The sequence below is a fragment of the Suncus etruscus genome, chromosome 4 (genome assembly GCF_024139225.1).
Source record: "Suncus etruscus isolate mSunEtr1 chromosome 4, mSunEtr1.pri.cur, whole genome shotgun sequence".
NCBI lineage: Eukaryota > Metazoa > Chordata > Mammalia > Eulipotyphla > Soricidae > Suncus > Suncus etruscus.
Window position 1 is genome coordinate 120,578,928 of NC_064851.1, and position 27,123 is coordinate 120,606,050.

General features: G+C 36.6%; 1 protein-coding gene across 1 annotated transcript in view; it reads left to right on the plus strand.

Annotated features, from left to right (window-relative positions):
- The window catches only part of SPOCK3 (SPARC (osteonectin), cwcv and kazal like domains proteoglycan 3), a 267,952-nt gene that overhangs the window by 45,259 nt on the left and 195,570 nt on the right, over positions 1-27,123 (plus strand). Inside the window, exon 3 of the mRNA XM_049772678.1 lies at positions 21,419-21,533. Within this exon, the coding sequence (XP_049628635.1) occupies positions 21,419-21,533 (115 nt within the window). The remainder of the gene's footprint in view (positions 1-21,418; positions 21,534-27,123) is intronic.

Sequence of the window (27,123 nt, forward strand, 5' to 3'; positions counted from 1 at the left end):
TTATTTTTGATGTGAGCCATCCTCACTGGTGTAAGGTGGTATCTCATTGTTGTCTTGATTTGGATCTCCCTGATGATGAGTGAAGGTGAGCATGTTTTCATGTGTTTGTTGGCCATCCTTCTGTCTTCCTCAGAGAAGTGTCTATTCATTTCATCTCCCCATTTTTTTATGGCTTTATTTGGTTTTGAGGGTCTCAGCTTTCTGAGTGCTTTGTATGTTCTAGATATCAGGCCTTTATCTGATATGTCGAGTGAAAAGATTTTTTCCCATTCTGTTAGCTGTCTTCTTGCGTTAAGTAGGGTTTGTTTTGCCATGCAGAAGCTTTTTAGTTTGATGTAGTCCCATTTGTTTATATTACATGCTAAAGTTCTTGCCATTGGTGCTCCATTCTCAAAGACCTTTTTGATATATAGGTCTTCGAGTGTTCTGCCTATTTTATTCTCGATAAACTTTATAGATTCGGGTCTGATTTCAAGGTCTTTGATCCATTTTGAGTTGACTTTTGTATAAGGGGTGAGATATGGGTCGATTTTCACTTTCTTACATGTGGTTTTCCAGTTGTACCAACACCATTTGTTGAATAGGCTTTCTTTGTTCCATTTCAGATTCTTGCCTCTTTTATCAAATATTAGTTGGCTGTATATCTGGGGGTTTATGTCAGGGAATTCTGTTCTGACCCACTGGTCTGAGGTCCTGTCTCTGTTCCAGTACCATGCTGTTTTAATTACTATGGCTTTATAGTATAGTTTCAAGTTAGGTAAGGAGATGCCTCCCAGCTTCTTGTTTTTCAATATGTGTTTGGCTATCCTGGGTCTTTTGTGGTTCCAGATGAATTTTGTGATTGATTGTTCTATTTCTTTAAAGAATTGTGTCTGGATTTGGATAGGGATTGCATTAAATCTATATAAAAGTTTGGGTAAGATAGTCATTTTGACTATGTTAATTCTACCTATCCATGAGCATGGGATGTTCTTCCATTTCTTTAGATCGTCTTCCATTTCTTTCTGAAGTGTTTTGAAGTTTTCCTGGTATAGGTCTTTCACTTCTCTTGTAAGGTTGATTCCTAGATACTTGATATTTTTTGATACTATCTTGAATGGAATTGTATTTTTAATCTCTCTCTCCTCAACTTCATTGTTTGTATATAGAAACACTACTGTCTTTTGTGTATTTACTTTGTATCCAGCCACTTTGCTGTATTGGTTGATTGTTTCTAGGAGTTTTACTGTGGACTCTTTAGGGTTTTTGATGTAGATCATCATATCGTCGGCAAATAGAGATAGCTTGTGTTCCTCTTTCCCTACTTGAATTCCTTTGATTCCCTTCTCTTGTCGGATTGCTATTGCTAGGACTTCTAAAGTTATATTGAATAAGAGTGGAGAGAGTGGACAGCCTTGTCTAGTTCCTGACCTTAGTGGGAATGCTTCTAGTTTCTCGCCGTTAAGTATAATGTTGGCTATAGGCTTTTCATATATAGCTGTAACTATCTTGAGGAAGGTTCCTTCTAATCCTATTTTGCTGAGTGTCTTTAGCATGAAAGGATGTTGGATTTTGTCAAACGCCTTCTCTGCGTCAATTGATATGATCATGTGGTTTTGGTCTTTCATGTTGTTGATGTGATGTATCATATTGATTGATTTGCGTATGTTGAACCAACCTTGCATTCCTGGTATGAATCCCACTTGGTCGTGATGAATGATCTTTTTGATGAAGTGTTGGATTCGGTTTGCTAAGATTTTGTTGAGAATTTTTGCATCTATGTTCATTAGTGAGATTGGTCTGTAGTTTTCTTTCTTAGTGGTGTCTTTGCCTTCTTTGGGAATGAGTGTGATATTAGCCTCATAAAAGGAGTTGGGGAGGATTCCTGTTTTTTCTATGGTTTGGAAAAGCCTATGGAAAAGTGGTAGTAAGTCTTCTTGAAATGTTTGATAGAATTCACCTGTAAATCCATCTGGGCCTGGGCTTTTGTTCTTAGGGAGTTTTTTAATTACATCTTCAATTTCCTCTGAGGTGATTGGACTGTTTAGACTTTCTAGATCTTCCTTTTCCAGCTTTGGAAGAGGGTGTTTGTCCAAGAATCTGTCGATTTCTACTGGGTTCTCTAGCCTAGTTGAGTATAGTTGTTCATAATATGATCTCATGATATGTTGTATTTCATGGGGTTCTGTTGTAATCTCTCCCCTTTCATTTGTGATCCTATTGATTTGGGTGTTTTCCCTCTTTTTTTTGGTGAGTTTTGCCAATGGTTTGTCTATCTTGTTTATTTTTTCGAAAAACCAACTCCTGGTCTCATTGATTTTTTGTATTGTTTTCTTAGTTTCGATGTTGTTTATTTCTGCTCTGGTTTTTATTATTTCTTGCCTTCTGGTTGTGGTTGGATTTCTCTGTTGCTGTTGCTCCAATTCTTTGAGGTGATCTTTTAAACTGTTGGTTTTGTTATTTTCCTGTTTCTTGACATAGGCCTGTATTGCTATGAGTTTCCCCCTAATTACTGCTTTTGCTGTGTCCCATAAATTTTGACATGTTGTCTCTTCATTGTCATTTGTCTCAAGGAATCTTTTTATTTCTTCCTTGAGTTGTTCTTTGATCCAGGTGTTGTTGAGCAGCATGTTATTTAATCTCCAGGTATTAGTTTTTCTCCATTGCTTCTTCTTGATATCAATTTTAACCTCTGTTGCATAGTGATCTGAAAGGGTACTTCTAATGATCCTTACCTTTGTGGTCTTATATAGGTTGGCTTTGTATCCTAAGACATGGTCTATTCTGGAGAAGGTTCCATGTGGGCTTGAGAAGAATGTGTATTCTGCTTTCTGGGGATGGAGGGCTCTATATAAGTCTATCAGCCCTAAATCTTCTAATTTTTCATTTAGAGCTCTTATTTCTTTGCTATTTTTCTGTTTGGTGGATCTGTCCAGTGGTGATAGTGGTGTATTCAGGTCCCCTACTATTATCACATTTCCCTTCATGTGTTTCTCCAGGTTTGCCAGTAGTTGCCTCACATATTTTGCTGACTCTAGATTAGGTGCATATATATTGACCAGGGTTAGTGTTTCTTGATCTAATGTTCCCCTGATCAGTAAGTAGTGACCCTCTTTGTCTCTGATCACTTTCTTGAGGTTGAATACAATTTGATCTGATATAAGAATTGCTGTCCCTGCTCTTTTTTGTTTTCCATTGGCCTGGATGATTACTTTCCATCCTTTTATTCTAAGCCTGTGCTTATCCTGTAACTGTAGGTGTGTTTCTTGTAGACAGAAGAAGTCCGGTTTATTTTTCCTAACCCAGTTCTCTACTATGTGTCTTTTAATTGGAGAGTTTAGTCCGTTTACATTTAGGGAAATTATTGATAGAGAGGACTGTTGTGCAGTTGTATTGTGTGGGGTGGTTGTTGTTACAATCGGGGGTTTGGATTGTGTAATTCGTCTCTGAGTAAATCGCTTAGTATCGGCTTAGTTTGCACAAATAGTTCAAGTTCGTTCATATTTGAGAATGTTTTTAGTCTGCCCTCCCATATGAATGATAGTTTTGCTGGGTATTGGACCCTGGGTTGGAAATTTCTTTCATTCAGTCGTTTAAATATGTCATTCCACTGTCTTCTTGCTTGAATTATTTCAAATGGGAGATCTGGTTTGATTCTTATGTCTTTTCCTTTGTACTTGAGGTTTTTTTTTCTCCCTTATTGCTTTCAGGAGTTCCTCTTTCTCTTTGTTTTTTGCCATTTGGATTATTATGTGTCTTGGTGTGGGTTTATTAGGGTCTATTTTATTAGGGACTCTCTTGACTTCCTGGATTTGTCCTGAATTGTCTTTCCAGAGGGTGGGAAAGTTCTCTGTTATTATCTCCCTGACTACCTGTTCTTCCCCCTTCCCTATTTCCTCCCCTTCTGGTATACCTACAATTCTTAGATTGTTTCTTTTGTCTTTATTCATTAGATATTGGATTTTTCCTTCCAGTGCTTTGCCTTTTATTTCTTTGTTGGTTTCTTGATCATTTTTTGATTGCAGTTTTCCTTCGAGTTCTTCGATGTGCTTCTCCAACTCTGTGTTTCTGCTTGTAAGGCTTGTTACTTTGTCTTTTAAATCCTTCACTTCTTTTTGTATGGAATCTCTCATGTTCTTTGACATTTCTTCTTTAATTTGGCTGATTCTTTCATCCATGGCTTTCTTATACTCGGTTGCTAGGGTTTCTTTCATCTGTTTTAGTAATTCTTGCATTTCCTTCCTCATGACCGCTTTTAGGTCTTCTTCCCATGGATCTGTGCGTTTTTGTGGACTTGGAAATTTAATAGGGTTTGTCATGTTGTCTCCAGATATTAGGGATTTCCTTGATTTACGCATAATTCTTTGTATTTAATGGTGTGTTTTGGAGTGCTGTGGCTTCTAATTTCGGCCTGCTTTGGTCCCCTTCCTGAAGGTGATTCTAGAGGATGCTGTTGGGTGGGCTTGTTGAACCTGGCTCTTTCTCCTCCCCTTTGCTACCTAGAGTTCGGCCCTCCTGCAGTGGGTATTATTGCTTTTCTACTCCTTATTTCTGTCGGCGGTGCAGTTCCACTCCTGGCCACACTGGTTGCTGGCGCTATTGAGCCTAGCTCCCAATCCCCCCTCCTTTCTCTGGGAGTCAATGGAGCTCTGCCCCCTCCAAGTTTCCCTTAAAGGAGTTCCCTCAGTCCGACCCTTCAGGCTCTGCCCTCGCCCTTGGGGAGTCCCTGGTCCACTCCAGGGTCCAGGGGGGTGGACTGCTCTAGGTCACCTGCGAGTCCAGAAGGCTGGCCCTATCTCCCCCCGTCTATTCGGGTTGCTCAAGTTGCCGTTCCAGGTGCCCACCTGGGGGAAGGGACTTGCCCAAATCACTCTCGCAGGCGCTCGTGGTCCCTGGGATGTGCTGGGCTAGGCTCCCGCGTGAGGCAGCAGGGACTCACCCAGGCCTCCCAGGCTGGCGTCTGGGGTCTCCGGAGGATGTGGTGGGCTAGGCGCCCGCGTGAAGGAGCAGGGACCCTCACAGGCCTCCCGGGCCGGCGTCTGGGGTCTCCGGGGGATGTGGCGGGCTAGGCGCCCGTGTGAAAGGGCAAGGACCCGCGCAGGCCTCCCGGGCCGGCGTCTGGAGTCTCCGCGGGATGTGGCGGGCTAGGCGCCCTTGTAAAGGAGCAGGGACCCGCGCAGGCCTCCCGGGCCGGCGTCTGGGGTCTCCGGGGGATGTGGCGGGCTAGGCGCCCGTGTGAAAGGGCAAGGACCCGCGCAGGCCTCTCGGGCCGGCGTATGGGGTCTTTGCGGGATGTGGCGGGCTAGGCGCCCGTGTAAAGGACAGGGACCCGCGCAGGCCTTTCGGGCCGGCGTCTGGGGTCTCCGGGGGATGTGCTGGGCTAGGCTCCCGTGTGAGGCAGGAGGGATTCACCCAGGCCTCCCGGGCCGGCGTCTGGGGTCTCCGGGGGATGTGGCGGGCTAGGCGCCCGTGTAAAGGAGCAGGGACCCGCGCAGGCCTCCCGGGCTGGCGTCTGGGGTCTCCGGGGGATGTGGCGGGCTAGGCGCCCGTGTAAAGGAGCAGGGACCCGCGCAGGCCTCCCGGGCCGGCGTCTGGGGTCTCCGGGGGATGTGGCGGGCTAGGCGCCCGTGTGAAAGGGCAAGGACCCGCGCAGGCCTCTCGGGCCGGCGTCTGGGGTCTCCGCGGGATGTGGCGGGCTAGGCGCCCGTGTAAAAGGGCAGGGACCCACGCAGGCCTTTCGGGCCGGCGTCTGGGGTCTCCGGGGGATGTGCTGGGCTAGGCTCCCGCGTGAGGCAGGAGGGACTCACCCAGGCCTCCCGGGCCGGCGTCTGGGGTCTCCGGGGGATGTGGTGGGCTAGGCGCCCGTGTAATGGAGCAGGGACCCGCGCAGGCCTCCCGGGCCGGCGTCTGGGGTCTCCGGGGGATGTGGCGGGCTAGGCGCCCGTGTGAAAGGAATTTTCAGTTTCTTACATGTGGTTTTCTAGTTGTACCAACACCATTTGTTAACGAGACTTTTTTGTTCCATTTCACGTCCTTGGCTCTTTGGTCAAATATTAGTTGACTGTATATCTGGGGGTGTATGTCTGAAAATTCTGTTCTAACCCACTGGTCTGAGGTCCTGTCTCTGTACCAGTACCATGATGTTTTGATCACTATGGCTTCATAATATAGTTTCAAGTTAGGTAAAGAGATGCTACCCAGCTTCCTGTTTTTCAGTATGTGTTTGGCTATCCTGGGTCCATTGTGGTTCCAGGTGAATTTTATGATTGATTGTTCTAATTCTTTAAAGAATGATGTCTGAATTTGGATCGTTATTGCATTACATCTATATAGTAGTTTGGGTAGGATAGTCATTTTGACTATGTTGATTCTACCTACCCATGAGATGGGATGTTCTTCCATTTCCTTAGATCGTCTTCAATTTCTTTCTGGAGTGTTTTGAAGTTTCCCTGGTATAGGTCCTTCACTTCCCTTTTAAGATTGTTGATCAATTTTTTTGACATCTTTATATTAGTGTAGAGATTGAAGTTGATGTCTCCAATATTATTTTATTTTATCTTATCTATCTTTCCTTTTTCACTCCGACATTTGTTGATTTCAGAACCGAGACTGTTGTATGGAGCTTGTCTTTATTGCTGTGGTGCTCACTGGATATTTACTTTGATATTTTCTTCTGTATTGTGGTGGTGTTTCAGTTGCCTTTTTCACATCCTCTATCAAACTGAGGTTCAAATCTTCTGGAAGGACCCCGCCTATTTCCAGCATATTTGACTTTTTTTTTATTTTGTACCCCAATCTATTGCTTTTATTTACTTCAAACAAAGCCACATAACTTGATTTATCTAGCCCAGCTTCTAAAATAGAGGGGAAAACAGGGGAGGTACCAGGACCAAACAGATATATGATCACTAATAGTGAGATGGACAAAGAGGGGACCACCTACTCTAGCAGTTCGGGAGGTGATGATGGGTATATGGGTTGCAGAAGGGGAATTGGGATGGGGAGGACAAATTTGGTGATGGGTATTCCCCTGATTCCATGTTGATATGTACCTAAAATACTACTGTGAAAGATATATAAGCCATTATGATCAAAATAAAAATTAAAAAAAGAAAGTAAATGCAAAAAAATGTTTTTTTGCTTTATTTTTTTGCAATATTCTTTCAATATATTTTGGTAGTGACGAATTGATGATAATTTGATAAGATAAAGTATTTTCAGAGAGAAATTCTTATTTATCAAGATTTTTTTTTGTATCATCGGTCATTCCCTTTAAGTCTTATATGATTCTTTTTTTGTTTGTTTTGTTTTTCTTTTTTATGGGGCCACATTGGTGACGCTCAGGGTTTTCTCATGGCTATGTGCTCCGAAATAGCCCCTGGCTTTGGGTGACCATATGGGATGCTGGGAGATCAAACAGAGTTTCGTGCTAGGTCAGCTGCGTCCTAAGTCACTGTGCTATCGTTCTGGTCCCAAGTCTTATATGAATCTTGTGGAAAAGTCTAGGGCTAGCACAGTGCTTCTTTTAAAGGTAATATGGTTTTCTATAGATACTTGTAGCTTTCAAATTATATATATATATATTATTTTATTTATTATTTTATTCATTATTTTATTCTATTTGCTTTATTCTATTACTGTATATACTTGAATATAAGCCAAGTTTTTTTGTGCTGAAAACCTGAACTAGGCTTATACTCAGGTCATAAAAATCAAATACATGTAGTCTTCAGTCGTTTTCTGCCATCTGCTCGAGGGGGCAGTGCTTCAGTTTAGTCCACAAGTCATGGCTGCGCTGAAGAGATAGGCGGCGGCTGAACTGAACTCTAGGCCACTGAATCTATCCAACCCACAATTTAATTAATTAATTAATTAATTAATTTAATTAACCACATTTAATTAATTGAAAAACCCACTTAAGGCAATAAAGTCGTGTAATTAAATGTTTATAAATCCTAAAACCTTATAATCAGGGGTTTGGGAGTATAAGGATTCAGGATTTTAAACTATTTATTTACAATGCTTTACTGTCTAAAATAGTTTATTCACTTTATTAAAGTTGTTATTGAATGCTATGGCTTAATGTGGTATGTTAATGATATGCAGTATATCAAACAATCATGTATTATAAATGTAAGCATGTATTTAATTATTTTATTACATATTTATTTGTTATTTATTTACTGATTCCTCAATTATTTTATTTGTTTTGGCTATATATTTTTATTTTTTATATTTACCAGTGACTGCTGCATTTTCCATCTTGGCTTATACACAAGTCACTGTTTTTCCAATTTTTAGGGTAAAATTAGGGAGATCAGCTTATACTTTGGTTGGCTTATACTCGAGTATATAGGTATTTGTTTTATTCTAATTATAAAATATATATAAATAATATATATATTCATATATTATATATTTTTTTTTATATATATACATATATAAAATGGAGGAGATGGGGTTTGCAATTAGTGCTCTGAAAGCTCAGGGAACTCTCCATTTGATTCCTGGACAACCTGACTGGTTTTTCAGTATAAGGGGCCAAGTACTACAATGCCAGAGATAGGTGCATGAGAACATACAATACAAAGGTTGACTGCAAGCAAGGCATATCCTGGCCCATTGCTTTTAGTTTTGGAATCATTCATTTTTTATACCTTGGGTTATCTCTGATTTGTATTTACTTTAATTTCTATTATCTATGTTTAGCTCCTTTACATTTTCTTTTATACTGTCTCTCATTGTTAGAATATTCTTGTTATCTTTTGATCCTTTAGCAATTATCTGCTATAGTTGTTTATGTTTTTTAACTCACCGTTTTCTTTTTGAGTTTCTTTCTCACTTGTAATTCACTGGGACTGATAATAGTTTTCCATTTTATTTTTCCTAATCAGACATATATTAAGGTTAATGATGGACACTGACATCAACACTTCTCACTGTCAGACTGTAACTGTTTATGCTTTTAATTTTGTATCAGCTGTTATAATTTTATATGAGTCTATATAAAAAATCAAACTGTTAAGGGGAATATCTCCTGTTTCATATGTAAGATTAAACTGATCTTGTATTATCTGTGTGGTATGTGTGTACATGCATATATATGCATGCATGCATGAAGATTCTCTTCCTAAGTAACTACCATAGTTTCAAAGGAAATGCTTAGACCAGAGTACCTCTGCCTGATAGTTTAGGAATAGCTTCATTGTTGTTCTAAAGAGTTCATTTCAAACGTATTACTTCCTTTACTTATAGGTAAAACTAGAAAACAGATTTCTTCTGGGGAAATGTTGAGTTTGGAGTTAGTAGTTTTGATTGTATGGAGGCATGGAGCCAATTCTGTGTCCTAAAAAGAGGACTGAGAAAGGCAGAGCTTCTCTCCCAGAGGCTAGCCATGCTCTGAATTGTGTTTAGATTGACCTACTTGGCTATTTCCAAAAATCTTTATCACATAAGTATCAACTGAGAAAATCACAAATAATAATGGCTGAATATATTGCTTTCCTATAGATCTAAAAAATTCACTTAACACGAATCACCAAAGTCATATCTTTTGGAGCTCAGTGTTCATTTTTTTGGGGTAGGAGTCACACCTGGCAGCACTCAGGTTACTCCGGGTTCCAGGCTCAGAAATCGCTCCTGGCAGGCTTGGGGGACCATATGGGACGCCAGGATTTGAATCAGTGACCATCTGCATGAAAGGCAAATGCTTTACCTTCATGCTATCTCTCCGGCCCCATCAGTGTTCATTTTAAAAATATATTTAATATATATTTAAAGTATTTATAGAACTCCCAGTATAGTTAAAATATAAAATTATGAAGTAGATTATCTTCTATTTTATTAGCCCAGAGTTTTTAATTCATAAATGAAAACATGAGGATATAGAAATTTTAGAATATCAGCTAGAAAGAGTTAAAGTGATGTGCAGAATACACTATCATTTACAGTATTGTAAAAGACAGTGTCTAAAAGAAAACAAAAGAAGCAGGGACCTGTCTTAGAGTCAGGCTGGGTAATGAGAGGGAACATGGAGATGCTGGTGGAGGCAAGAGGATGCCTGAGAACAGCTAGATATCAGAACATTGTATGTCAGAAATTCAATAATGAATAAAGGCAACTCTGTAATGTATGGTGATTCAATAAACAATTTTTAAAAAGAATATCTAGGACACCAGTGAATCAGTATAAGTAAATTTAACTTCAACTATCCAAGACATAATTGTCATGTTTATTGTGACTTCATTATGATTCTAATTAGTACTCTCTTTAATATAATTAGAAAATACATAACAATTTAGATCTATATGATAATGAAAATTCCAGATATAAATCTTTAGTTTTATCAAATTTCTGTATCAAGAAGTAGATTTTAAAAAGCTGTAAATATATAAAATTTTTCACATGAAAATATTTGAAGGCATCTAGCTAATAAAAGAAACACAGCATTTATTGCTTTAGAAATTTTGGAAAAGAAGATGCATTTTGCCAGAGGTAAAAAGAAAAGTGGAGAAAGGAAAGAGAAAAGAAAATTATTTAAAAAATCTTCATAAGAGTAGCATAAAATTCTTCCTTGTAACAGCATTTAATATTTTAGGTTAGTTTTTGATTTTTCAGTTCAGTAGCCAGTTGCATTTAACATATCATTTATGGTTGAATATTATTTAAATAAATGCTATGGTTTTTAACATACTGATTTTTACAAAGCGAATTAATCTAGAAATTACATAGGAATGTAATTGTATAGTCTAACGCATTCAATGTTTATAATGAGGAGACCAAAGTTAGAGTGATTTTATATAACTAAAGTAATGAAAAGGTTTGAAAGTAGGAAAGTCACTCCAAAGACTTGCAGCTACATTTAATCACATTTAGCACCACAAAATTGGCTGTCAGAAGTCTAATTAACTATCAGGCATTAGCTCTATTTTCCATGCTGCTCACTTGCACAGTATTCCATTATAACATCTGGCAAGTTTTTTTTTTTTTTAATTCCCTGAAAAAGTACTCCTTCCTATAGCGCTACAACATAGAGTTATAGTTAAATAAACTGTAGTTAGAACAATAACAAAAGCAGATTTGGGGCTTCATTACTAATCTAGGGAAGGGCTTTTTAAATCATGTTTAAATGATGGTCACTTTATTTTATGCGAAAGCAATTGTGCTTAAATAAACACTAAACTAAATCAATACTAATGTATATTTTGATTCTTCTTGTCAGATTATGTTGTGTTTTTTTCCCAATTTTTTTTTCAATACTGAGAGTAATCTTGTAAAGACCCAGTTCATATACTCTTAAGTCACAGTGAATGTACAACCTTTTTTCTAACATTTTGTCTAAATGCTAAAGAGTTCTGACATCTCATAAATATGAATTTTGTTGCAAATGAAATTCAAAGGAAAAGTCATAGTTGTCTATTAGTTTATTATAGTATTTGGGAAAAATTTTACAGCACAACATTTTTTTGATAAGTAAAATGACTATACCTAATGAATTAAGGCTAATTGTTTGCAGAGGAGAATCTTAGAGGTATCTGATAGCATAATATTATGAAGTAGTATTTTTTAATTTTTTATTTAATTTTTTAAATATATAGATTTAAACACCTTGATTCCAAATACAATTGTAGTTGGGTTTCAGTCATGTAAAGAACACCCCCATTTACCAGTGTGACTTTGGCGATGGGAATGTTGCACTGATGAAATAGTATTTTTATTGTGATGAAAAAATGAAAATGATATTCCAGACACAGTTAAATCTCTTGGGGATGATTGAAAAGTAGTCATACATTCTGAAAAAAAACAAATTTATAGAAAAAACTGTTGGAAAAATTACAGAAGAATGTACTTTAGTAAATATGGCAATGTAAATAAAAGAACATAGATGGAAAAGTGAGTTTCAAGAAGCAACAATGAACAAGTGAATTGATATAATTGATCACTTTTGAATTGTCAGTAAATTAACAACCATAGAAATAGTGACATTTTCAGTAATAATGTATGATATTACACTCAAGTGTGATACATAGAAAATGTTGGTGAAATTTAATGTCAGTCTTGTTGTCAATCTATCCTGAGGCTTCTTAGTACTTGGTAAGCCGCATCTACTAATTCCCTCTCTGTGGGTAAATTTCTGAAGAAAACCATATGAGAGGTTTTATAACTTCTAAATAGGTGAAATAAAAAAAAATACTAGTGAAATATACAAAATTCCTTGTTTGACAGGAATAAGAAAGATAAATAAAAGATGGGGGTATGGAGTAGGACACGGGAGACTTCACTTCAAAATAGAAAGCACAGGGTAAAGTGAAAACGAAATTCAGTTAAACAAAATATGTCAAAGTATGTAAAGCAAAAAGAGAATCACCTGAAAATGGATTTATAAATCCATCTAAGATTCTTAAGAGCTTTTCTAACATTTAAGAATTCAAATTAAAGAATTGGGTGAGTGGAGACAGTTCAACTCTAATATAAATTAGAAGAAAAAACTGTAACAGCAATATTACTGCCAAGTACATGCACAAAAAATGGAATAAAAAGGCTAGCATGTTTATTTAGTGTATTAAAGTGCTAGGTCCTGGGGCCGGATTGATAGCATGGAGGTTGGGTGCTTGCCTTGCATGCACAAGGATGGTGGTTTGAATCCTGGCATCTCATATAGTCCCCTGAGCCTGCCAGAAGCAATTTCTGAGCATAGAGCCAGGAGTAACCCCTGAGCGCTGCCAGGTGTGACCCAAACCCCTGCCAAAATAATAAATAAAGTGCTAGGTCAACAAAACGACTCAAGTGAACTAGTGCTTAAATACCTCAAAATTAATTTTTATGCTGTCACCTCTTTTTTCATGCTATTATACTAATTGTTTAGTGCAAGAATTTTCCTTCTCTTCTCCCATACCATATTTTCAGCATCCTTGAATTCTTTTTCATTCTTTCTCCTTCTCCTTCTCCTCTTCTCCTTCTCCTTCCCCTTCTCCTCCTTCTTCTTCCTCTTCTTAATTTATTTATTTATTTATTTATATGTTTGTTTGTTTGTTTTTAATTCTTGGGCCAGCCCTGACAGCACTCAGGGGTTACTCCTGGCTCTGTGCTGAGAAGTCATTCCTGGCAGGCTAGAGTGACCATATGGGTTGCAGGGGTTAAAACCTGGGTTCAACTTAAGTTGGCCTCATCCAAGGACTTACTGATATGCTATCACACCAGCCCCAACATCCTTGAATTCTTAATTCACTTTCTAACATACATACCAAATTATTCTGATTGTTGTCCAATGTAAATGCAGTGAGTAACATACTACAGGAAGGTAATTCTCCAAAAGGTACAATGTTTTTCCACTGGTCCCTTAGAGTTCTTGCACAGTAGCAAAATAGCATGCACATAAGTGATATCAAACTACATGCCAGTTCCTGAGTCCCGATTCCTTTATATATACTTATACAACTCAATACTGTTTTCACATCATATTTTTCTTTTATTTTGTCTTTGCACATGTATAGTAAATAAGCTCTCATTCATTGTAATAATCTTCTATCCACCATTATTCAATCCCATATCATTCTCTGCATTTTTATGTAACTAAATGTGTATACATATATGCACCCGCATAGAAATACCTGTTCAATTTCCATTTAGCAAGCATACTATTTTCCTATTTATATATCTCTTTTCCTAAAAATATTGTTGAGAGAATTGTCCACTTTATGTACGCTATATCTTTTTGTTTCAGTTGCAGGTCACACCCAGAAGTGTTCAGGGCTTACTATTAGCACTGCAATCAAGGATCACTTTTAGGAAGCATGGGGGACCATATGGGTTTCTCAGACCTGGATTTGATCCTTAGCAATGTGCAAGTCAAACACCCTGTCTGGTGTAGGATACCTTAGTCCAGAAATATTTAATGAAGTAGAATAATTTTTTCTGAGAGAATATAAATTTAAAAGTAATTTACTCTAAATGCTTTATTTCTAAGATAACCTCAACATATTTACATAGAGATAACTGACTTGTATTATATGCATACTTCAAAACATAAATCAATATTTCTAAAGTATCTAAAAGGTATTTGTCTTGTATTAATTGAACAAAAATAACAATTTTTTTCACTAACTTCACCAGGAATAAGACTATCTGACTGAAAAATATATTCCCAATTAAGATTGACTTTAGAAGTGAATTGAAATCTAGAAACTTATAGACAAACACTACTAAAATTTATAAATGACCCTATAGATTAGTTTTAGTTTTTCCTTTTATTTTTTGAAATGGTGCAGTATAGAGATTATCAGATACATTTGCCCTTAATTTTCTGTCACTGTACTTTTTGTCACTTTCCTTAATGACTGCTCTTTTGCCATGCTCATTAGGGGTTAGAAACTTTAGTTGTCATGCATGTATTTGTTAACTAGTGATTTTATTCTGTTAGTTGTGGTGCTTAAACGCATACTTATCAGATATATTCAAACATATTTAGTAGCAATTAGATGTCTTTTATACCTGTCTAAATACTAAAGATAAAAAACCCATTGTATGTGGGGGGTGTGTGTGTGTGTGCTTGTGCAATTACCAAACAACAGAGCTGCAGAGATTGTGCTTGACATACTTAACATATGTGGATGACACCAGAATTCAAACTTATGGCCTATTCTTGCATGGCAAGTACATTTTCCTGCTAAAAAAGCCCTCTAGAATTGTCATTTTTTTATGTGTGTGTGTTTATTTGCCTTGTCTTAGCACAAGACTACATTGAGATACAATATGAACACTATAGGTGAGTCTTTTTTCCCTTTATTTAAACATCTTGATTACAAATATGATTGTGATTAGGTTTCACTCATGTAAAGAACACCCCCCTTCACCAGTGCAACATTCCCACCACCACTGTCCCAAATCTCCCGCCATCCCCCCCCCCCACCTGTACTCCAGACAGGCTTTCCAGTTCCCTCATTCATTCACATGATTATGGTAGTTCTCTGTGTAGCTATTTCTATAACTGCACCACTCTTTATGGTGAAGCTTCATGAAGTGAGCTGGAAGTTCCAACTTTCCTCTCATTGTCTCTGAGGATTATTGCAAAAATGACTTTTATTTTTCTTAAAACCCATAGATGAGTGAGACTATTCTGCATCTATCTCTCTCCCTCTGACTTATTTCACTCAGCATGATAGATTCCATGTACATCCATGTATAGGAAAATTTCATGACTTCATCTCCTGACAGCTGCATAATATTCCATTGTGTATATGTACCGCAGATTCTTTAGCCATTCGTCTGGTGAAGGGCATCTTGGTTGTTTCCAGAGCCTGGCCATTGTGAATAGTGCCGCAATAAACATAGGTGTGAGGAAGGAGCTTTTGTTCGTATTCTTGTGTTCTTAGGGTATATCCCTAGGAGTGGAATAGCTGGGTCGAATGGGAGCTCAATTTCCAGCAGCAGTGGATAGGAGTTCCTTTCTCTCCACATCCCTGCCAGTACTGATTGTTCTCATTCTTTGTGATGTATGCTAATCTCTGTGGTGTGAGATGGTATCTCATTGTTGTTTTGATTTGCATTTCCTGATGATTAGTGATGAGGAGCATTTTTTCATGTGCCTTTTAGCCATTTGTATTTCTTTTTTATCAAAGCGTCTGTTCATTTCTTCTCCCCATTTTTTGATGGGATTAGATTTTTTTCTTGTAAAGTTCTGTCAGTGCCCTGTATATTTTGGATATTAGCCCCTTATCTGATGGGTGTTCGGTGAATAGTTTCTTCCACTCAGTGGGTGGCTCTTGTATCCTGTGCACTATGTAGGTGAGTCTTTGCTCTGTTTCTCATCTGATGGCTTTTGATCACTACCCATGTCTATTTTCTTTCTTTTTCTTTCCTTTCCTTCCCATCCCTTTTCTTTCCTTCTTTCCATTCCTTTTTTCCTCTCCTCTCCTTTCCTTTCCTCTTTCCTTCCCATCCCTTTCCTTTCCTTTCCTTTCCTTTCCTTTCCTTTCCTTTCCTTTCCTTTCAGTTCCTTTCCTTTCCTTTCCTTTCCTTTCCTTTCCTTTCCTTTCCTTTCCTTTCCTTTCCTTTCCTTTCCTTTCCTTTCCTTTCCTTTCCTTTCCTTTCCTTTCCTCTTTTCTTTTCCTTTCCTTTCTTTTCTTTTCCTTTCCTTTCCTTTTTTCCCTTTCTCTTTTCTTTTTCCTTCCTTCCTTCCTTCCTTCCTTCCTTCCTTCCTTCCTTCCTTCCTTCCTTCCTTCCTTCCTTCCTTCCTTCCTCCCTCCCTCCCTCCCTCCCTCCCTTCCTTCCTTCCTTCCTTCCTTCCTCTCTCTTTCCCTGCCTCTCTCCCTCCCTTCCTGTGCTACTAAATCACTCCTGGCAGGCTTAGGGAACCATATGGGATGCCAGCAATCGAAACTGGGTCTGCTTGTGCAAGTTAAATTACCTAACCACTATGCTATCACTCCCCATGCCTATTTTCTTAACCTGTCTTTTGTATTGTGCATCTGGCCTTCTAGCTCCTTTCACCCTGGAATTATCTTTTATAATTGGATAATAGAATTACATACTACAGAATGACTGTCTATGATTACATTTGTATTTTGCTTTTGCTGATCCTTGCCGGTCCTTTTACTTTCATCATCTGCAACTGGATTAGGTCATATACTTCCTACTCTGGTAGCAAATAAGAAAATCCAGATAGAAAAACAAGTGTTCTGTGAAAGCAATAAGTTGCATATACATATCCTGTATATATTATAAGGCCCAACATTTTGAGGGATGCATTTTACCAATAGTCCTGTAAAATAAAAAAAAAATTTAAGATTTAAAGCACAATTCTATTGCATGTATATCAGCTTTGCACCATTACAAAATTTTACAAACCATAAGTGAACCATCATTACACTTGGGACATCTGTACTATTCAATTATTAGGTTGAAAAATAATGCAGCCAAATAAATTCAAATGCAATAACAAAAATATTTTATAAGTATTTTGCTTGATGTATGATGGGTAATTGAAGATTAAAAATACCATTAGGCTTGTGGATATGACAGCTGTAGAAGGAGAGGATAAGAACAGACTGAATTTCTTTAATATTTTTCCATTTTAACAACAGACTGAATTTCTCAAGATACAGAGTTGGTTCTAATCCATGGGCATCAGCCAAGAGGAAGATGTTTTTTTATTGTTGTGACTTCAGAAATAAAATATCAGGCATCTGTATTTACAGTGTGATGTTTTATATTGTTGAAACTGTCAACAATGTGAATTCTCAAAATACAGATGCTAAAATAACATACCAAAATATGCCTTTTCTGTATTGCAGATCCAATGTATCTGATTCATCATGTTCACTTTCTAATATATATTTTTAATATATATATTTTATTTAAACAACTTGGTTACATACATGATTGTGTTTAGGTTTCAGCAATGTAAATAACACCACCCATCACCAGTGCAACATTCCCATCTCCAATGTCCCAAATCTCCCTCCTCCCCACCCTACTCCCACCTGTACTCTAGACAGGCTTTCTATTTCCCTCATACATTCTCATTGTTAGGATAGTTCACAATGTAGTTATTTCTCTAACTAAACTCATCCCTGTTTGTGGTGAGATTCATGAGGTGGGCTGTAACTTCCAGCCCTCCTCTCTTTTGTGTCAGAAAATTATTATTGCAAGAATGTCTTTCATTTTTCTTAAAATCCATAAATGAGTGAGACCATTCTGTGTCTTTCTCTCTCTCTCTCTGGCTTATTTTACTCAGCATAATAGATTCCATGTACATCCATGTATAGGAAAATTTCATGACTTCATCTCCTGACAGCTGCATAATATTCTATTGTATATATATACCACAGTTTTTTAGCTATTCATCTTCACTTTCTAATATATTTTATCTCCTATCACATATTGCCATATTTAATTTGATAGTTTATATCGTTATGAAAAAAACTGCATTAAATTATTTCTCCTTGTTTACACATTTCTAGTAACTTTCTGCTTGGTGTTCATACTTTTTAGAGTTCTTGTTGCTTTATTAAATAGAATGATTAGGGCAAATGGGATTTTATGAACATTATCTACCCTACATTGTATGAAGTAAAGAAATCCAGCAGAATGATTGGAGAGATGGTACAGGACTTAAGCCTGCCCAAGACCTCAGTTTGTTCCCTGGTACCTTATTGACACTAGTATCATTGGCTGTAGCCTCAAGGCCCCTAAACACCAGTGGGTCCAGCCAGTGTCATATCCTTGGTCTGTATTTTAACTTCCTCCTGTTTGTCCATTTTGTCATATTTTAGAGGTGGCTAAGTGCATAGGAAGTAAAAATAAATTATGGAAGAAATAACTAATTGAAACACCCTTAATAATCAAAATCAAGGGACTGGAGAGATAATCTAGTAAGGTGCTTGTTTTGCATGTGACTTCCTTTGTTTCAGTCCCTGGCACTCCACATTGTACCACAAACCTTATTGAGTACAGAGCTAAAAATAATACCTGAGTACTTCCAGGAGTGGTACTAAAGCAAAAGCTTGCATTTAAGTTTTAATTGAGTTCGAGTAAAGCTATACTTACATAGAGCATATTTATGAGATGTAAATAATAAATATAATTTAAGTTATATGTGAGAAATGTATATTTTATTTCAAAATGAAATATGCTCCTTTCAAAATAATATATTTAAATCATATTCAATATTTTCTTAACATTCAACATTTATTTTATGTATTTCCTTAATAAGAATGTAACATAAATAAATATAAGCTAAAGTGAGAAGTGTAATGATGTTTTACAGTAGAATGGGTTAAATTTAATCAATAGATATTAAAAAATTAAGATAACTGAAACTTTAAAAATTTTTTTGTGAGAGTGGCAAAAAAATTGATTGTATACCATATTTTAGCTCTGTTATTTTGTTTACTTGTACTGTTTTGTATTTCCTTGAGGCTACATCTGGAGATGCTCAGGGATTACTTTTTTTTTTTTTTTGGTTTTTGGGTCTCACCCGGCAGTGCTCAGGGGTTACTCCTGGCTCCATGGTCAGAAATTGCTCCTGGCAAGCACGGGGGACCATATGGGACACTGGGATTCGAACTGATGACCTTTTGCATGAAAGGCAAACTCCTTACCTCCATGTTATCTCTCCGGCCCCAGGGATTACTCTTGACTCAATTCAGGAATCATTCCTGGTGGGTTTGGGGGGCCGTATCTGATGATGGGAATCAAACTCAGGTGATCCATGTGCAACAGAAGTGCTCTCATGGCTGCAGTATTGCTCTAACCACTTATTCTAATATTTTTATTTTTGTATGGGGCCATATTTAGTGATTCTGGGGGCTATCATCTGGCTCTGTGCTCAAGGATCATGTCTTTGTGTGCACAGGGTACTCTGAATGTATGGGTGTATGACATTGGTAGACTATATGCCTTACCAATTATACTGATCTCCAGCTTAGATCTTATATTCTTAATAACCATCTTCCTTGGGTTTGTTCTTTTGATTTTAACTTTAATGCACACTGTATAGTCAGAGGTTTTATTAAAACATTTGTACTAATGTCATTCACAATGAATTATAACAATAACTTGCAGTAACATGTTGTAGTAGTAATAATAGTCATCATCAAAAGATAGGAAACTCTTCTTTTCATTTATGCAGAGATTTTCAGAATTATTTGGCCTTTTCAGAATAATAAAAGTATTCCTTACTCCTCTGTAACTCCACCTTTAATAGAACAAGTAAAAAGCAGCCACATTGTAGCGAGGCTGTTACTGTATTTCTGAATTAGTTCAGTGCCTCAAACATTGCAGCAATTTCACCCACTTTTATAGACTAATCTAGGTGGCAGACAACTATCTTTTGTCTTATCCATACAAATATTATAAATATTACATTATATATTGTATTGTATATTGTATATATTATACAAATTTTATAAAATATTATCCATGTACATAAAGAGATTACTTGATAAATTATGCTTTGACCTTGAAAATATTGCTCAAATGAAATCCTTTTATACAGGACAATATCCTAAACTATTCCTTTTACACAAAATGTCCAGAATATGTGAACTCTAAATACAAAACAAATTTAACATTGCCTATTTTTGGTCATTGCTTGGGGATTGGGATATTGTAATGTAAAAAGATAAACTAGGAGACTGAGTGATAGCACAGAGGTAGAGTGTTTGTCTTGGACATGGCCGACCTAGGACAAACCTTGGTTTGATCCCCTGGTGTCCCTTATTAACCCCCTGAGCCGGGAGCAATTTCTGAGTGCATAGCCAGGAGTAACCCTTGAGTGCCACTGGGTGTGGCCCAAAAAGCAAAAATAAACAAATAAACTAAACCATCATTATAGTAGTATCTTAAAGACATAAATACACTGAAATCTACTGATTTTTAAACTTTTAAATAAGGAAGTATATATTGTATTCTACCATATATGAATTACATCACAGTAAATTGTTTTGTTGTGTTTGTTTGAAAGTCATAAATTTGCAGTCTTAGTATGTACAAAACTGACATTTTATCTGAAGAAATGGTGGTTCCAATATCAAAACCATGAATTTGAAAATGTAGCACGCACTTAATGTCTTATAAAATGGCCTTAACACAATCCCCATACCCCAGTAGAATTAGGAAACTACTTATTACTGCCCATCTTGTGTTGAATCCCTTTCTCTATCTACTTGCATGCTTTTTACTGACAGTAGTGCAGTTGCACATTCGAGTATTTATTTTTCTTGTTTGGGCCACATCCAGTTATACTCCATGGCTGTTCCTGGCTCTGTGTTCATGAGTGGATCTCAGGTGTGTTGGACTATATGCGGTAGTAAAATTCAGACTAGAGTTGGCCAATGAAAGGTAGTAACTTACCTATTGCATTGTCTCTGGCCCTTATTTATCCATGTTTAATGCTTGGTAGACAGTAAAAGCAAAACAAGTTTTGCTCTTAAAGTTTCTATATAATGACTTGTCATTTGGTCATTGGGATCTGTGTTTCTCAGCTTCTGAATGGAATGAGTGAAAATAACTTTTTGCTATTATTTGTGCAGAAGAATCTCCTAATAGAGGAAAAGTATAATATGATAAAAATGGATAGGTTGGGGCCATAGTGATAGTACAATGACTAGGATGCATGCCTTGTTTGTGGTCAACCTGGGTTAATTCACTGGCATCCCATATGTTTCCTTAGTACCATCAGGAATAATTCCTGAATGAAGATAATTCCTGAGGAGGAACCCCTGAGCATTGCCAGACATGGTTAATAAGCAATATATAGATATATAGATATAGATAGATAGATAGATAGATAGATAGATAGATACATAGATACATAGATAGATACATAGATAGATAAATGCTATTAGATTCTTTGATCAAGCCATTTTGAATGAGAACGGTTACCTCCTTTGTACAGAAACTTATTTTAATACATAATATCCACTCTTTTTCTATTTAGTTTTAGATCCAGCTAAAGACCCATGCTTAAAGATAAAATGTAGTCGCCATAAAGTATGCATTGCTCAAGATTCCCAGACTGCTGCTTGCATCAGTCACCGGAGGCTTACTCACAGGTAAATATTGTTAAATTAAATTCTACTGATTGAACAGTACTATTTCCATGAATAACTCAAGAATATAAATATTTGGCAATATATGCTAAACTTTTATCTAGAGTTTTATTTAAACGGTTTCAGAAGTTTGGTTAATACAATTATGATTCACTTAACTTGAACATAGTTATCAGTCAAAATTTCTCAGGATTATAGAATTCAAGTGATTAAACTAAGAGGACAGTGTGTTTACATTCTTATACTTTTTCAAGTTGAAGGAACAAGTACAATACTTGTACTGCTGGTACGCTAAATCTTTTGCTTAGGTGTATTTCTTCAATATACTCTCTCCCTTTGTGGAAATTTGAGTTTGCTGTTGTTATGATCTTTTTTGCCGTTGTTAGATTTGGGGGAAGGGGTGGTCCAGACCTAGCTGATCAGTTCTTGGGGGCTCAAGGAACCATATATAATGCTAGCAATCAAATCTGTATTAAGGCAAGAACCCACTGTAATAACTGTCCCACCCAAGAACCTTGACCCTCCACATAAAACAGTTTAGTTATTTTTTTAGGTCTGAAACCAGTCTCTTTATGTGAACATGCATTTTTGTGGTCGTAGATTGAATTCATATTTTGCTTTTACATAAAATAAACAAGGGGATTTTGTTGTTTGGATATATTTTAAGTCTAATTGAATTTTGGCTTTAGTGTACTTATATGTGGATCTTATATTCAAGCATACTAGTAGAGAATAAGAATATAAGTTGCCTTACTAGAAAACAGCAAATATTTACTTTGATGCTTCTGATCAAAACATAGGTAGCTATGTATTATGACTTATTATATGCTAAATGGATTAAGGCAAGTCTTGAGTTCACAATGCAAATCTCAGTAGAATTTAAAAAGCATTAGCCTAGACTTTGGGAATTAGATTCTTTGGGGATTAAGACTCATGATAAACCAATAAAGTATCTGAAAGAGTAAAAGAGAGGAGAGAAAATGAGTAATAGTTTGGAGAACTACAGTGTAATGACCTTGTGGAAATAGCATTTGTATGAAGACAGCTCACTTTGTAAGGTGATATATTCCCCACTCCATCACAAACTCTATGTTATTTTCTTTAAAGACTAGTTAAACTTTGGGTTAGTATCAGCTTTCCTATATCTTTCTGTTCAATTTTTAAAAATATTTCAAGTATTAGGACTATAATAGTTTTTAGGTTTATGATTTTGATATGTAAAGTTACTTGACTCACCACCACTGATGTGTCCCTGACTGTTCACTCCTGTCTAATGTCATCCTTGATCTGACCTTCCTTTCCCCAATTCCCACCATCCTTTGCTGATTTATAACATGGTTGTGGTGCAATTATTGTTACTTTTGTAGGCCACCACCCATGTGATCCATCCACAATCTTCCTTTACACTCCGATGTTATTTTCAGTTAACTCAATATTTCTGGATACCCAACTCATTTCGAACCACAGTCTCAGGTCTATTTATTACTTACTGTTTAAAATTTTCTTAGGATTCTACTAATTAACCACCAGCCTTTTATAATATTTATATGACTATATATACACATGTGGAGCATGTTGAAGTTTATTTGAAAATGAACAATAGGATGTTAATAAATTAAGTTAATTCCTACACACTTCAGCTACAAAGTCTTAGTCAATTAATTTACAGAAAGGCAAAAATATTTTTCAAAATTTCTAGACACCATGAGAAATGTTTTTACCCACACACATTTAACACTGTAGAAAAATTTCTCTCCCTCTTTTCCCTTGATATAAGAAACTTAAGTCAAGAATCAACAGAATAGCACACAATTAGGATTTTACTTTGGTTAGGAGCCTACCCGATACGTGCTGAACAACAAAGACAGGAGAGAGTCCTGAAAGAAAGACTCAAGATCATAAAGCTAAAACATTGATTTCCATCTACATTCACCAAATCCAGAGCCAATACTTTTAAAACTAACCTCTCTTACTGATTCTCGAGCATATTAAACAAAAACTAAACTATAGGCCCAAAGGAGGCTGCTTTTACATGATGAAATAGTCAGAAACCAATAGTTGATTAAAATAGACATATAAGCATCTGGAATACAGTGTTTTCATCCTTTATTTGGTGTGATTTGGGCTAGGAGGGCATCTGAGAATAGTAAAACTTTAGCAAAAAGACTTCGGAGCCCTTTCTATAATCAGTATTTCATCTATATTTATTTTTGACACAGACTATTTTAAGCTTTTCAATCAATGCTTGCTATGGTCAATAAATAAACAACCAATTGTCAAGGAATTGATATTAAGATGAGCATTTGATATGCCTCGTTTGCTTTGAGGATGTCAGTACAGTGTGAAAGTTGACACAGCTACAGCGCTCAGAAGAGGAGTCTTGCCAAATAGTTTGATCAATAAGGTGACTGATATTAATAATGAAGGAGAGTATGTATGTAGGGAAAAGTATATATTGGCAACATGAAACAGAAACAGATTACTTAATTGACCAGTTTCTGCCATTTGCATGGTTTACATTAGAAAATTATACTTTTTTTGGATCTCAATTAAGATATACCAAAAATACTATAAGGAGTTGGAATAGAAGGTGGGAGATAAACAGAGGGTGCTATTATCAGCCTTAGGGTTGTTAGACTAATTTATAACTGATAGGTGTTTGTGGTAATCCACACTATTTTGATGTTCGATAACCAGGTGAGTGGAATAAGTATAATAGTTAGAAACATAAATTTTAGAGGATTAAAGAGCATTGAGGTTTTGTTCATATTCAGCCCAATATGTATTTGATACTCTGACAAGTCAAGATAACCCAATAGCTTCTTTGTAGGCTGTGAATATGAGCAGAGTAATTGTGAGCATTCTAGATGGTGTGAAATGGTGATTAAAATGATAATAGTCCCCATAATAAAAGTGATATCATGCCCTTTTTAGACAGAGGAGGGATGATTTGAGGTAAGGCTGGCATATTAGAAGCCTGAAAAGTGATACCATGCATGCAAGTGCAATATTTCAGATCAATAAATATATTTGATAATTGTGAAATAAATCAGAATTTAATGAGTTAAAATCATTTGTTTTACTTTAAGCTAATTATTATATTCAGTTCATTCAATTCCCCATAGTGTTCTTTCATATGCCAAAATCATAGCTATCAATGAAATAAAAATAAGGTTATGTGAATATGATTTGGGTACTTTTGCTTGGAAAGTTCCTGGTAATGGTAATAGAAGAAGCAGTTTCTAGGTCAAATTGGATAGAGCAAAGACTGGAGTACCTGAAGAACAAGAGCTGTTTTACTATCAGAAGATTGGATTATGCACTGAGTCCTGCCTGGTTCCTGAACATTCCTAGGGTGATTTCCAAGTACCAAGCCTGGAATATTTCCCGAGTACCACTGAGTATTGCCCAAACTCCTTTCTATCCAAAACCAAAACTTTCCTTTTAGTTTTCATAAAAAAAGAATAACTAATTTTTTCTAACTATTCTTATTACAGATAAAACAAATAGAACCTGACCTTCACAGTGGATTACATGTTTTTAGAGAGGTCTTCTTAAATACATTTCTCCTAATTAGATATCACATCCATTTCTCTATGACTTTATATTTGTTTGTTTGTTTGTGTATGGGGCATACCCTATGGTGCATAGGGCTTACTCCTGGATCTGTGCTCAGGGATGTGAGTTTGAGAAACTATATGTGGTGCCAGGGACTGAACCTAGAATGGGTCAGACTATTACATACAAGGCAAGTACAATAACCACTAGACAACTATTCTAGTTATTCTAATTATTCTCTTTCTTTCTTTCTTTCTTTCTTTCTTTCTTTCTTTCTTTCTTTCTTTCTTTCTTTCTTTCTTTCTTTCTTTCTTTCTTTCTTTCTTTCTTTCTTTCTCTCTCTCTCTCTCTCTCTCTTTCTTTCTTTTTCTTTCTTTCTTTCTTTCTTTCTTTCTTTCTTTCTTTCTTTCTTTCTTTCTTTCTTTCTTTCTTTCTTTCTTTCTTTCTTTCTTTCTTTCTTTCTTTCTTCCTTCCTTCCTTCCTTCCTTCCTTCCTTCCTTCCTTCCTTCCTTCCTTCCTTCCTTCCTTCCTTCCTCCTTCCTTCCTTCCTTCCTTCCTTCCTTCCTCCTCCCTCCCTCCCTCCCTCCCTCCCTCCCTCCCTCCCTCCCTCCCTTCCTTCTTTCTTTTTGTTTTTGGGCCACACCGGCAGCATTCAGGGGATACTCCTGGCTCTATGCTCAGAAATCGTTCCTGGCAGGCTCAGGGGACTGCCTGGGATGCCGGAATTTGAACCACCATTCTTCTGCATGCAAGGCAAACGCCTTACCTCCATGCTATGTCTCCGACCCCTTTTAATTCTAACTATTCTCTGTTACTTCAGAATCCAGATTTTCTCATCTTATATCATACATGCTATAAAACAACTAGCTTCAATTTTATTTAATTGAAAGTTTTGTGAAGGTAGGTGGTGTCTGTTTTATTTTGAACTTGAAGTGACATATTATTGACATACTAGTACATGTAGTCTTTAAAAATTATATTAAAATAGTCTCTATTTGAGGAATATTTAGAGGAAATATTTGAGAAATAGCTTGATTAATTGAGCAGGTCAATCTAGATATTGCTGAGTTAATGAACAAGTAAATTATTGCCACAAGAATAATCAGAAGATATAAAATTATTGAAGAGAAAAGAGGTGCATAACAACTTGTTTTAAGAAACTTGAATTTGAATTAAAATTTTTGGGACTTATCAGGCAAATCCTCATTTATTTATGGTTTAAATGTATAACTATGATTCTGTTTCTGTTATGTTGAAATATTTATGAGGAAATGATTCACTTGTAAGAGTTAGTTATAAGTGCATGCCAAAAATTTTGTTAGATTAAATTAAAATTGTAACTATTTTAAAATAATCCCTTTGTATTTATGTATTTATATAAGATTTAGCTCTTTCAGTTATGAATATACAGATATTCTTCCTTAGGGAGAATGAAAGCTGGAAGTTCTGCAGACCTTCTGTAAAACTCTTTATTAAGTGCCTTAGATTGACTTAGTTTTTAAAGAGTTCCCAATGTTTTATAATAAATATTTTACACTAAATTAAAAAATATGTGAATATCAGTGACTTTTAGTATTTTTCAAAATTTATTTGATAGGAATATAAATAAACAGATAAGGAAAAATTTAGTATATTCAGTCATATCTATTTTATACTCAGACTTCAATTTATTAAATATATTTTGACAATGTTTATGAACATAATTTGACTACAAAGTGGTAAACTCTAAAGAAGTATTTTTAGAAGGAAACTTTGAGCTCCCAGAACAAGCCAGAGTGAGTGCAGGAGGTCCCTGACTGGAGGCGTGGAAAGCTGCCATTTAAGAGAACCTTGAGCTCCTGGAACAGGCCAGAGTAGGTGCAGGATGTCGCCGACTGGAGTGGATAGAAAGTGGCCATTCAAGGGAACCTTGAGCTCCTGGGACAGGCCAGAGAGTGAACCTGCACTGTCTGGCTTGAGGGGGTTGGTGATTGGCCAGGCTTGACTGAGGATGAGGGAAGGTCCAAAACTCAGCAACATTACCCAACATACTCAC